General features: G+C 34.3%; 1 protein-coding gene across 1 annotated transcript in view; it reads left to right on the forward strand.

The window, feature by feature from the left end:
• LOC110464567 (von Willebrand factor D and EGF domain-containing protein-like) overlaps nucleotides 1-15124 on the forward strand; it is a 41017-nt gene that overhangs the window by 3529 nt on the left and 22364 nt on the right. Inside the window, exons 3-4 of the mRNA XM_021519840.1 lie at nucleotides 14551-14709; nucleotides 14992-15054. Coding sequence (XP_021375515.1) covers nucleotides 14551-14709; nucleotides 14992-15054 — 222 coding nt within the window. The remainder of the gene's footprint in view (nucleotides 1-14550; nucleotides 14710-14991; nucleotides 15055-15124) is intronic.

Below are 15124 nucleotides of genomic sequence, written 5' to 3' on the forward strand. Positions count from 1 at the left end.
TTTTTTTTTTTTTTTTTTTTTTTTTTTACGAACGGGCGTGTTACATCGAGTGGTGAGATAGTCTCCGCGGGCGATGCATTATACAGCGATATCATGTTACCTACTGTTCTATGTGTAGTTATTACAGCAAGTGCTGTATTTTAAACAGTGATTGTAATGGTTTGACATGCAATTTGGTGCAGAGCACTGTGGTCCAGACCGGCTGTTTATTGTTTGTTAGTCAAGTCTCCCGAGTTGTTGTTATTTTTGAGTTATTGGCACACATTGTGATTGTAGGAGAAGGTAAAACATACACATCGTTCACACATTCATAGCTAAACAAACGGACCAGTCGGTCTTGAAACGTTGCGACACATTTTGTGTAGAAAGTAAAACTTTGATATCAATTTCCGATGATATTTTATAATGTTAAGCATAGCAGTTTGACCTGATTAACAGCGATGTAATAAAAGGAGAAAGCTATATATATATTACAAAATGACGTGTTATATCATTTACACAAAACAATGCTATATCGTTCACACAAGACAGTGTGTATTGAATGACAATGGTGTGTTTTATTGTTAACACAAGAAAGTGTATACTTAATGATAACGAGTTCTTATAACGTCAACACAGGACAGTGTGTACTTTTTGACAATTGTGTGTTATATCGTTAACAGAAGACAGTGTGTACTGAATGACAATGGTGTGTTATATCGTTAACAGACGACAGTGTGTACTAAATGACAATGGTGTGTTTTATTGTTAACACAAGAAAGTGTGTACTTAATGATAACGAGTTCTTATAACGTTAACACAGGACAGTGTGTACTGAATGACTATTGTGTGTTATATCATTAACATAAGACCGTGTGTACTGAATGACAATGGTGTGTTTTATTGTTAACACAAGAAAGTGTGTACTTAATGATAACGAGTTCTTATAACGTTAACACAGGACAGTGTGTACTGAATGACTATTGTGTTTTACATCGTTAACACAAGACAGTGTGTACTGAATGACAATGGTGTGTTATATCGTTAACACATGACACTGTACTGAATGTTAATAATGAGTTATATCGTAAACACAAGACAGTGTGTACTGAATGGCAATGGTGTGTTGTATCGTTAACACAAGACATTGTTTACTTAATGACAATGGTGTTTTATATCGTTAATACACGACACTGTGTACTGAATGTCAATAATGAGGTATATCGTTAACACAAGACAGTGTGTACTGAATTGCAATGGTGTGTTGTATCGTTAACACAAGACATTGTTTACTTAATAACAATGGAGTTTTATATCGTTAACAGAAGACAGTGTGTACTAAATGACAATGGTGTGTTTTATTGTTAACACAAGAAAGTGTGTACTTAATGATAACGAGTTCTTATAACGTTTACACAGGACAGTGTGTACTGAATGACTATTGTGTGTTATATCATTAACATAAGACCGTGTGTACTGAATGGCAATGGTGTGTTATATCGTTAACATAAGACAGTGTGTACTTAATGATAACGAATTTTTATAACGTTAACACAGGGCAGTGTGTACTGAATGACTATGGTGTGTTATATCGTTAACACATGACACTGTACTGAATGTCAATAATGAGTTATATCGTTAACACAAGACAGTGTGTACTGAATGGCAATAGTGTGTTGTATCGTTAACACAAGACAGTGTGTACTTTTTGACAATTGTGTGTTATATCGTTAACAGAAGACCGTGTGTACTGAATGACAATGGTGTGTTATATCATTAACATAAGACCGTGTGTACTGAATTGCAATGGTGTGTCGTATCGTTAACACAAGACATTGTTTACTTAATAACAATGGTGTTTTATATCGTTAACAGAAGACAGTGTGTACTGAATGACTATGGTGTGTTATATCGTTAACACATGACACTGTACTGAATGTCAATAATGAGTTATATCGTTAACACAAGACAGTGTGTACTGAATGACAATGGTGTGTTGTATCGTTAACACAAGACAGTGTGTACTGAATTGCAATGGTGTGCTGTATCATTAACACAAGAAGGTGTGTACTGAATGACAATAATGTTTTATATCGTTAACACAAGACAGTGTGTACTTTTTGACAATTGTGTGTTATATCGTTAACAGAAGACCGTGTGTACTGAATGACAATGGTGTGTTATATCATTAACATAAGACCGTGTGTACTGAATGTCAATAATGAGTTATATTGTTAACACAAGACAGTGTGTACTGAATTGCAATGGTGTGTTGTATCGTTAACACAAGACATTGTTTACCTAATGACAATGGTGTTTTATATCGTTAACACAAGACATTGTTTACTTAATGGCAATGGTGTGCTATATCGTAAACACAAGACCGTGTGTACTGAATTGCAATGGTGTGGTATATCATTAACATAAGACTGTATGTACTGAAAGTTAATAATCATTTAAATCGTTTACTGAACTCTACGCTGTGTTATATCGTTAACAAAAAGCAGTGTGTATTGGATAACAATGGTGCGTTATATCGTTAACACAAGACAATTTGTACTTAATGACAATGACGTGTTATATCGTTAACACAAGGCAGTGAGTATAGGATTACAATGATGTGTTATATCGTTAACACAAGACAGTGAGTATAGGATTACAATGACGTGTTATATCGTTGACACAAGACAGTGGGTATAGGATTACAATGGTGTGTTATATCGTTGACACAAGACAGTGGGTACAGGATTACAATTGTGTGTTATATCGTTAACACAAGACAGTGGGTACAGGATTACAATGGTGTGTTATATCGCTAACACAAGACAGTGTGTATTGGATGACAATTGTCATGACAATGATGTGTTATATCTTAGACACAATACAGGTCGTATTGGAAGACAATGATGTTTGATATCGTTGAGAAAAGACAGTGTGTACTGAGAGACAATGCTGTGTAATATCGTTGAGAAAAGACAGTGTGTACTGAGTGACAATGCTGTGTAATATCGTTGATAAAAGACAGTGTGTGCTGAGTGACAATGCTGTGTAATATCGTTGATAAAAAACAGTGTGTGCTGAGTGACAATGCTGTGTAATATCGTTGAGAAAAGACAGTGTGTACTGAGTGACAATGATTTGTTATATCGTTGACACAAAACAGTGTGTATTGCATATTTTTGTATTTGTTCAGATATATTTTATCGTTGCTGTATATAACTTTACAAGTTCCATTTCTCTTTTCTTGTTGTATTGCACTTAAACACAACAGTTACGAGACTTGATATTGATACCAGTGCCCGTTAATGTTAAATACTATCAATATACTACCCGTATGTAAACCTGAAAATCTCTGCATTTGCTATTGATGTATATGCTGGCCTTATCAGATGTTGATGGTTACTTTTTGTGTTGTATGTGAAATAATTATATATATATGTTATGTACAAATGAGTGGGTCGTTCAGAACACATTGTTTTGGAAATGGATTTAGAATCAATACCAACAAACTCTACACCATTAATACAGAAGAGTTATATAGCGCAGTGTTATTGCACAAAGAAAAAATGTACAGTGTCAATACTCAGGGCCAACATATAACACAGGCGGAATCAACTAGTTTAAACTTCAACGCAGCGACGGTTGTCTCATAAGTTTTCATAATAAAGCTTGTAAATGTACATATGGCCAAAATATAACACAGCGTCAAACGTCAGGTACAAAATATAACAGTATAAGTTCACCAGGTTCAAATATAATACAATGTCAATGTAAAAGACAAAATATAACACGGTGTCAATACACATGATCAAAGCATACACAACCTCTTAACTTCAAAAAACAATCTTGTTTATTGGTTACTTGCCTATTATTTCCCACCGAGTAAGACAAAAAGTGGGTTTTTAACTGTTCTTTAAATCATTTGTCATCCCTCACATTTCACTATAAATTCTTGAAATACATAAGTATAATCGTCACGACGCCTTCACCTCTTTTAACAGATAAAGAAAGTAGGTCCCGCCCATATAAAATTCCGTTTTAACTGGAGGCCATTATCAGATCTATTTTAAGTTGGTAAAATGCTATATATATTTTTTAACAAGGAAGTTGTAAGCAATTTTATATACATCTCGTTGTCTGGTTATTTTCACTGTCGTCATGCTTTTGAATACTTAAGACTCTTTTTTGCTGTTCGACCCATTCGATTTCACAAAGTTAATGTTCTTTTAGTCACTCTATATCGTTTACACAAGACAGTGGGTATTTAATGATCATGGTGTTTTATATCTATAACACAGGACAGTGTGTATTGGATGACCATGGTGTTCTATATCTATAACACAAGACAGTGGGTATTGGATGACCATGGTGTTTTATATCTATAACACAAGACAGTGTGTATTGAATGACCATGGTGTTTTAAATCGATAACACAAGACAGCGTGTACTGAATGGCAATGGTGTGTTATATCGATGACACAAGACAGCGTGTACTGAATGACAATGGTGTTTTATATCGTTAACACAAGACAATGTGTACTGAATGACAATGGTGTGTTAAATCGTTTACACAAGACAGAGTGTACTGAATGACAATGGTGTGTTATATTGTTAACACAAGTTAGAGTGTACTAAATGACAACGTTTTTTATCGTTAACACAAGACAGTGTGTCTTAATGTCAACGACGTGTTATTTCGTTAACACAAGACAGTTTGTACTGAATGACATTGAGTTGTTTTGTCGGTAACACAAGCCAGTGTGTACTGAATGACAATTGTGTGTTACATCGTTAACAGAAGACCGTGTGTACTGAATGACAATGGTGTGTTATATCATTAACATAAGACTGTGTGTACTGAAAGTCAATAATCATTAAGATCGTTTACTGAACTCTACGCTGTGTTATATCGTTAACAAAAAGCAGTGTTTATTGGATAACAATGTTGCGTTATATCGTTGACACAAGACAGTTTGTACTTAATGACAATGACGTGTTATATCATTGACACAAGACAGTGTGTCTTAGATGACAATTGTCATGACAATGATGTGTTATATCTTAGACACAATACAGTTCGTATTGGAAGACAATGATGTTTATATCGTTGATAAAAGACAGTGTGTGCTGAGTGACAGTACTGTGTAATATCGTTGATAAAAGACAGTGTGTGCTGAGTGACAATGCTGTGAAATATCGTTGATAAAAGACAGTGTGTACTGAGTGACAATGATTTGTTATATTGTTGACACAAAACAGTGTGTATTGCATATTTTTGTATTTGTTATCTGACTTTTTGTTCAGATATATTTTATCGTTGCTGTATATAACTTTACAAGTTCCATTTCTCGTTTCTTTTTGTATTGCACTTAAACACAACATTTACGAGATTTGATATTGATACCAGTGCCCGTTAATGTTCAATACTACCAATATACTACCCGTACGTAAACCTGAAAATCTCTGCATTTGCTATTGATGTATATGCTGGCCTTATCAGATGTTGATGGTTACTTTGTGTGTTGTATATAAAATAATTATATATATATGTTATGTGCAAATGAGTGGGTCGTTCAAAATACATTGTTTTGGAAATGGATTTAGAATCAATACCAACAAACTCTACACCATTAATACAGAAGAGTTATATAGCGCAGTGTTATTACACAAAGACAAATTGCACAGCATCAATACTCAGGGCCAACATATAACACAGGCGGATTCAACTAGTTTAAACTTCAACGCAGCGACGGTTGGCTCATAAGTATTCATAATAACTTGTAAATGTACATATGGCCAAAATATAACACAGCGTCAAACGTCAGGTACAAAATATAACAGTATAAGTTCACCAGGATAAAATATAATACAATGTCAATGTAAAAGACAAAATATAACACGGTGTCAATACACATGATCAAAGCATACACAACCTCTTAACTTCAAAAAACAATCTTGTTTATTGGTTACTTGCCTATCATTTCCCACCGAGTAAGACAAAAAGTGGGTTTTTAACTGTTCTTTAAATCATTTGTCTTCCCTCACATTTCACTATAAATTCTTGAAATACATAAGTATAATCGTCACGACGCCTTCACCTCTTTTAACAGATGAAGAAAGTAGGTCCCGCCCATATAAAATTCCGATTTAACTGGAGGCCATTATCAGATCTATTTTAAGTTGATAAAATGCTATATATTTTTTTAACAAGGAAGTTGTAAGCAATTTTATATACACCTCGTTGTCTGGTTATTTTCACTGTCGTCATGCATTTGAATATTTAAGACTCATTTTTGCTGTTCGACCAATTAGATTTCACAAAGTTAATGTTCTTTTACTCACTCTATATCGTTTACACAAGACAGTGGGTATTTAATGATCATGGTGTTTTATATCTATAACAACGGAACTTGTGTATTGGATGACCATGGTGTTCTATATCTATAACACAAGACAGTGGGTATTGGATGACCATGGTGTTTTATATCTATAACACAAGACAGTGTGTATTGAATGACCATGGTGTTTTAAATCGATAACACAAGACAGCGTGTACTGAATGGCAATGGTGTGTTATATCGATGACACAAGACAGCGTGTACTGAATGACAATGGTGTTTTATATCGTTAACACAAGACAATGTGTACTGAATGACAATGGTGTGTTAAATCGTTTGCACAAGACAGAGTGTACTGAATGACAATGGTGTGTTATATTGTTAACACAAGTTAGAGTGTACTAAATGACAACGGTTTTTTTTATCGTTAACACAAGACAGTGTGTCCTAATGTCAACGGCGTGCTATTTCGTTAACACAAGACAGTTTGTACTGAATGACATTGATTTGTTTTGTCGGTAACACAAGCCAGTGTGTACTGAATGACAATTGTGTGTTACATCGTTAACAGAAGACCGTGTGTACTGAATGACAATGGTGTGTTATATCATTAACATAAGACTGTGTGTACTGAAAGTCAATAATCATTTAGATCGTTTACTGAACTCTACGCTGTGTTATATCGTTAACAAAAAGCAGTGTGTATTGGATAACAATGGTGCCTTATATCGTTGACACAAGACAGTTTGTACTTAATGACAATGACGTGTTATATCATTGACACAAGACAGTGTGTCTTAGATGACAATGATCTGTTATGTCGTAGACACAAGACAGTGTGTCTTAGATGACAATGATCTGTTATATCGTTGACACAAGACAGTGGGTACAGGATTACAATGGTGTGTTATATCGCTAACACAAGACAGTGTGTATTGGATGACAATTGTCATGACAATGATGTGTTATATCTTAGACACAATACAGTTCGTATTGGAAGACAATGATGTTTATATCGTTGATAAAAGACAGTGTGTGCTGAGTGACAATGCTGTGTAATATCGTTGATAAAATACAGTGTGTACTGAGTGACAATGATTTGTTATATCGTTGACACAAAACAGTGTGTATTGCATATTTTTGTATTTGTTATCTGACTTTTTGTTCAGATATATTTTATCGTTGCTGTATATAACTTAACAAGTTCCATTTCTCTTTTCTTTTTGTATTGCACTTAAACACAACATTTACGAGATTTGATATTGATACCAGTGCCCGTTAATGTTCAATACTACCAATATACTACCCGTATGTAAACCTGAAAATCTCTGCATTTGCTATTGATGTATATGCTGGCCTCATCAGATGTTGCTGATTACTTTGTGTGTTGTATATAAAATAATTATATATTTATGTTATGTACAAATGATTGGGTCGTTCAGAATACATTGTTTTGGTAATGGATTTGGAATGAATACCAACAAACTCTACACCATTAATACAGAAGAGTTATATAGCGCAGTGTTATTGCACAAAGACAAATTACACAGCATCAATACTCAGGGCCAACATATAACACAGGCGGATTCAACTAGTTTAAACTTCAACGCTGCGACGATTGTCTCATAAGTTTTCATAATAAAGCTTGTAAATGTACATATGGCCAAAATATAACACAGCGTCAAACGTCAGGTACAAAATATAACAGTATAAGTTCACCAGGTTCAAATATAATACAATGTCAATGTAAAAGACAAAATATAACACGGTGTCAATACACATGATCAAAGCATACACAACCTCTTAACTTCAAAAAACAATCTCGTTTATTGGTTACTTGCCTATCATTTCCCACCGAGTAAGACAAAAAGTAGGTTTTTAATTGTTCTTTATATCATTTGTCTTCCCTCACATTTCACTAGAAATTCTTGAAATACATAAGTATAATCGTCACGACGCCCTCACCTCTTTTAACAGACGAAGAAAGTAGGTCCCGCCCATATAAAATTCCGTTTTAACTGGAGGCTATTATCAGACCTATTTTAAGTTGATATAATGCTATATATTTTTGAACAAGGAAGTTGTAAGCAATATATTATATACACCTCGTTGTCTGGTTATTTTCACTGTCGTCATGCTTTTGAATACTTGAGACTCTTTTTTGCTGTTCGACCTATAAGATTTCACAAAGTTAATGCTCTTATTCTCCCTCTGATTGCGCACAAAAAGTAAATCGGAAATAAATACAATCCTTTTCAGTGATTTTATGTCACCTAAAGCTTGATACTAACTGATAGAAAACTATTTCTTACATAGCCGACCTTTTAAGATAGTTTTTTTTCCGTGAAGGAAAGCGACGAAAGATTATACTTTCTCTCACCCTGGGCATATGTATCCACATTTTCCCCGGTTTTAGATGTCTTTTTACCACATATATGACTGATAAGATATTCCAACCTTGGGAGTAAGGCACAGAAATATCAATGGATAAGATTCCTAAATGTCTAGCCCGACACATTTTTTTAGAATCTTACCCCAAGCGTTCAGATTGAAAGGCTTTTCTCCCACATCAAACAGAAGTGCTGATTTCATGAAATACAAACGTTGATTTCATAATTTCCAGCAACTCGGAGTTATCTTCCATGATCTGTTCGAAAGAAGGAGTTGACCGGAAGTGTAAATATATATGTCTGATCGGGAGAAAGAGATATCCACACTTCAGGTCAGGTCTGTCTTAACCCGAGGGTAAAAACGGGGGACTCCCCCTGCATAATAGTTACATGATATGTTGTCAACAATACATTAACTTCACATCAACAATAGCAGATCACGAAAGTTGACTCCGATCTGTTTGAATGAAAATGATGCAAACAACGTTAGTTTATCAAGAAATCCACGCTAGCATCTCAAATGGGAAAAGATAATCGTTACTCGTGTTAAGAGCTTACAGAAAGGTGATAACCCTCGGGGTAAGATTCTTAAAATTTTTACCCAAGGTTAAGCGTCGGGCTAGATATTTAAGTCTCTTACCCCTCGTGTTAAGATTTTTCTGTCTTACGCCCGAGGTTATCAATGTTTCCCAACCTTGGTTTGAGACAGGGATTCCGCGGTTAAAAGAAATGTATGACGTCAACAATTCTGTTGTGTAAACAAAGTGCTAACAGCACGCCAATAATGCGATAAGCCTATACCGTCAACATTGCATAATGCACATGACAAGAAGTTGGTATTTTGACACAGGATGGCGACTACACTGCTCGATCCAATAAATTGGCAAGCGGTGGAAAACCTACTATATCATATGTAAAATATGATGTAGGATAGAAATGCCCAACCTTAGGATACATAATTTTGGTTCACAAATCTCAACTAGCCTCGGTTGTTGAACCAACTTCTGTACCCTTGTGTGGTACATAGAGTCATCGTACGTATATACATACACTATGCTAGAGTCATATAAGTTAAATTGGTCCCTTATTATTTGTTAAGCATTCCGCTCAGGTGGTGTATTATGTGTGTCTATATATCTAACACCTGTATTGACATGTTCTATTCAATCAACGTATATGTTTAACCATCCACTAAGAAATTCATTATTTGAATAGCGATGAAAAACTTACAGACATCATTTAAACAATACGTTTCATACCAATTGTTTTCAAATAACGCAAACCCCTTATCCCGGTTAAGAAAAAACAAACCTGGACGAAACACCAATCCCTGATTGGTGCCAACTAAAAAGTTACATAATGCTAGCTCCGATGTCTTACATACTTTTGTTTTAAACTTTCATTGAAATCGGAACAGTAGTTTAGGAGATAAAAAAAGTTTTTTTTTCAACAAAGGACCATAACTCCTTTTAAAGGATTGGAATGAAAAAGTACTACTTGGATGTACAACGTCAGGGGACAGTTATCATTTCTGTAAACTTTAAAGTTGGCTGAGTAGATTAGGAGAAATTGTCAGAACAAGGGATTTTCAACAAAGGGCCATAACTCCATAAAAAGGGTTGGCAAATTACCTGGATGCTCAACATCATGAGGAAGTTATCATATCTGAAAACTTCCGTTGAAATTAGCCCTATAGTTTTGAAGGAGTTGTCTAGAAAAATATTTTTCAACAAAGGGCCATTACTCCGTAAAATAAGGGTTAGCAATACAAAAATTATGCCTGGATGCACAACTTCAGGTGGTAGTTATCATATCTGGAAGTTTTCTGCTGAAATTGGCCCAGTAGTTTTGGAGGAGTAGTCCGGACAAGGATTTTTCAACAAAGGACCATAACTTTGTAAACAAGGGTCAATGAAAGCAGAATGCCTGGATGCACAACTTCAGGTGGTAGTTATCATATCTGAAAAGTTTCGTTGAAATCGATCCATAACTTAAGGTGGAGTTGTCTAGACAAAAAGTTTCAGGATTTGTTCAACAAAGGGCCATAACTTCATCAAAAAGGGTCAGCATGACAAAAAAAAACAATACCTGGACGCATAACGTCAGGTGGTAGCTATCGTATCTGGACAGTTTCGTTGACATACGTCCATTACTTTAGAATGAGTTGTCTGAACAAACTAGGGACAGGCAGACAGACGGACGGACATACATGCTGATTCCAGTATACTCCCCTAACTTCGTTGCGGGGGTATGATAAATACACGATCACCGGATTAAAAATTCTTGAAGCAAAAACCAATTCTTACAGCATTACAACTACCTGTGAATACAACAATCAGCTCGTGCAAAGTTTCATAAAGTTTTACTTTATGTTATTGCAATAAGGGGCGAGGCAGGTGGTTTCTTCATCGCTTGACCGAGTTATAATATGATTCCAATAAATTTCTCTCTGGATTAACAACCATACATCAAGCATGCTCATCTTTAGGAATTTGAGCGCACCTTTCACCAAATAATGGTTACAGGGGTTATAAAACAATGTTGGGTAGATACGCAGTCGATTTCGTGTTTTCTTTCATATCTATTCTCTGATGCGGTTTATTGAGTTATATCTTTCTTTTCTCTTTCTGGAAACAACTCTATACAATTAACCTTATTGTTACTTCAGGTTTCCTTGTTCTAGTTGAACGACGTTGTTAATTTTGCTCGAAAAATAAATTTTACAAAATGATTGGACGCAAGTTATCCCAACTTATTTAGTCCTTTACTGTAATAAGGTAATACACCTTTACAATCAAACAGTCTAACTAACCTTTACTAATCACAGCGATGTAGATTGTATTGAATATCCACAACGGATTTGTTTAATTTCTTAACAAAAGGATTATCAAATTTATTTTGATATATTCCAATATTTCCATTTCAAAATTAAACAACGTTGTTGCCTCTGGCTACTGTAAACCGTCATGTGGTATCTGATAAATAAATTTCGAGTTAACGTTGCAGAAGAAAGGTGTTGCCCTAAAATCGATAATCTTGTCAGATTTTCTAAAAAGTCTAACTGCTAGTAGTCTTGGCGCCATCTGAAGCAAGCTTCAAAGCAATGGCCAAACTCTCCTCTGTACGTTTCTTTCGGAACATATTAAAGGGTATTTTTAGTTAATTTTCGTTTTCTATGCCCAACTGTAACATTGAATTTTCACTCCCCTTTTTCTCGATATTTCTGAAACTGAAATCAAACTACCTTTTTGAAATTCATTAATAGTTATCCGTTTAATATTCCGGACATCATTTTAGTTTTTTTTTCAGGATGGATGCAGACTCGATTCGAAAGCGGTCAATGTCTGTCTAGTTTACTTTGTGCGATTCTATGTCTTTTCACGATATAGAAGTATACGAATTATTGTAAATTTGGGTGATATAATTAAAATGTACCATTGAGGCTGTATTGCCAAACCTAATTTTATGAGACATTATATCTTCCTAAAATGTATAGCATAGTACAGCGTGTATTGTGAGTGTAGGTGAAAAAGTGAAACTAAGTTATGTTGTGGACAAACTATGTTAACGCAAATTATTGGGCTTCAGACTCGACTGAAGTTCACGAAACTCCCCCTTCATGACATATAACAGTATAATGAGTCTGATGAAACATAATAGCCAGACAGCAAGCCAGACAACGGCATACCACTGTTAGTCTTGTCATAGAGGGAGGGATATAAACACGTGTTTACTACGGGACAGATCGAGTTATATCGCTTATCACATTACATCTGAACCATAGCTGTAAGTTTGCATACCGGGACATTTCCATTATAAACGAAAAAACTTACTAACATTTGCTGTAAAGTTATGAAAGTCAAGTGTATACATGTAGAATAATGAAAACTACCATAATTTATTCAGTGAATTAATATAAATCGCTCGCGCGTTAATGTAAACAATTTCTGATAGTCTCGCTGTTATGTTATTTTTATCGATGTGCACACAATAAGGTAAGGACGACCACTAAATACACACGCTTACTACTTAAATTTATTCCACTTGTACGCTTCAAGGGTCTCCTTGTAAATAATATTATTTTTCGTTTTCATCCTAATTTAAAGAGTTCGAATTGCGTTTGAGTTGACACTTCGTTATTGTCTTATTTATTAATTTTATAAAGACGAGACTAGGTAGTTTATACTTAGTTCATTCTTTCCATACTCATGTCCACAATAATTACGTTGTTATTTTCTTTTTCTTTTTTTAATCATGTATTTCAAATTCATCGCTATACAATCTCCTCAAGTATTAAACTAATAGGGATAGCAAGGAACATATAAATTTGTGTAATTCCATTTTGAAATGGAAATATTGGAGTATATCAAAATAAATTTGATAATTTATAATTAATCAATTCAACAAATCCATTATGGATATTCAATACCATCTACATCGCTGTGATTATTTTAAAACAGCTGATATTATTCAGTTAACATTAAAGTGTCCTACTTTTCAACCGGGAAGGTAAATTCCCAACAAGGAAGTTCCCGATATAAAGTATGTAACATATTTTTGAAAATATATTTATTTAAACAGGGAACACCTGGCGCCTATAATGTAAACATTGTTGCATAAATACTCCGAATTCTCCGAAATGGATACTGCCATAACAAGCGCTATACAAGTTAGGTGGTTTGTTGAGGCGGATCAAAATCGTTACGTTCAATTAGATATCTGTAAAATACCTAATTCTACATTCTGCTATACTCGTAATGTGATTTTATCTTATTTTTTGTCCTGAATTAACATATTTATCCCTACAGGCACATTTAAACTCTTCAAATTCAAATGTAGGAATAGTTCGTTTGTTAACTTTCTCACACTTTGACAAAAAAGTCTTTCTTGCGTGTTTTTTCTCTGGTATATTGATCCTTACTAAAGGGCGAGGTATTTATAAATGTGAAAATTTTGTTTGCCTCTTCTATGCATGCAAACAATAAAAAAGTTGCAATCCAGAAATCGTTATTTCGAAGTCTTTCTGTATATAGTTTCCATAAACAATCTGGTTTCTAGAGTCTTCGAAGTAGTAAATGTTCTTACTTTAACAATTAGACCTGTGATCAGATTTCCTCCTGTGGTACTAGTATTCGCTATATAACTATACCTGTTATGTATAAGGGGAGGTAATCCATACATTTTGTGCATACAGTATTTCAAGGATATTTTTGTCTTCTTTCATCTAAAAGCTTAACATGTTTTTTATTTTTTTATCTTTTTTATCTGCGTGCAATGAAAGTAAACATAACAATTAAACACATAGTTTAAAATAACTTGCGAAACTTGTCAGCATACACTAAGATTTGAACAGTGTTTGGTCTGAAACACATTTATACTTTTTGTCATTTCCTTCTACCATTTCCCACTGAAATTTCATCATGAACTATTTCAACGATTGAATTGGCGTTCAAATGTGTCTTAAGGGGTGAATGAGTTCATGACCTAACAATCCAACAACAATATGAGGTATATTTATCTATTGTTGTGTCGGCGTGTGACATGCTCTTACACAAATCATTAGTACATATTTGTATAAAAATAGTTAAATGGAAAGACAGGAAATGAAGAGAGTTAGAGTAGATATACGGACAATGTCAAAACTCTATGCCGAGGAAAAGACAACGTCAGGAACCAAGACTCTTTTTTTATTTAACTTCATCCTTCTTCTGTTGTGTGTTAAATGCTTTTGGTTTGTAAAATCTAATGACAGCTTGATACGTAGTGAGAAATGGTTTGAAAGTTTGATATGATCATAAGACGGTTAATATATTTAAATAAAAATCGTGTTGATTCATTTGTAGCTTTACCAACTAACGGAGAGACTAAATCAGTGACGATGTGTGCTGTTGGCGTTTTCTCACCTTGTTTCCCTACATGGTCAACAGTCCGAGTAAAAAACTGCGGTTCCTTTTACGTCTACGATCTGAAGAGAACCCCAGGAGACTATGGATATTGCTTTGGTAAGTATATTCAACCTATTCACCCTAAATTCACATGTTAACCTTACCAAATCAAAGATTGGGCAAGTACAATTCAAATGTCAAGGGGTGAATGTGTAACTTAGCAATCTTTCAAAAAAATGGAATACCTAGGCTATTTTGTTTGAATCAATAAAGTAATAAAATAATAATAATAAATGTTATATTACTTAAATACATTTTTTTTATCGTTTATTGATTTTTTATGTTAAAAGCAAATGCTACAACACATCTATTTGATTCAATTTATCTTTTAATTTTTAGGAACTGAAACAAAGTGTCCAGATGGTAAATCATCGGAAACAGGATTCACACCGGGCTGTATCAGTAAGAACATTTTTACATAGAGAATGTTTTTGAAATTATTATTTAACATTAAAATCAATTAAATATTGTA

This window comes from Mizuhopecten yessoensis, unplaced genomic scaffold (genome assembly GCF_002113885.1).
Source record: "Mizuhopecten yessoensis strain PY_sf001 unplaced genomic scaffold, ASM211388v2 scaffold11009, whole genome shotgun sequence".
Classification (NCBI taxonomy): Eukaryota; Metazoa; Mollusca; class Bivalvia; order Pectinida; family Pectinidae; genus Mizuhopecten; species Mizuhopecten yessoensis.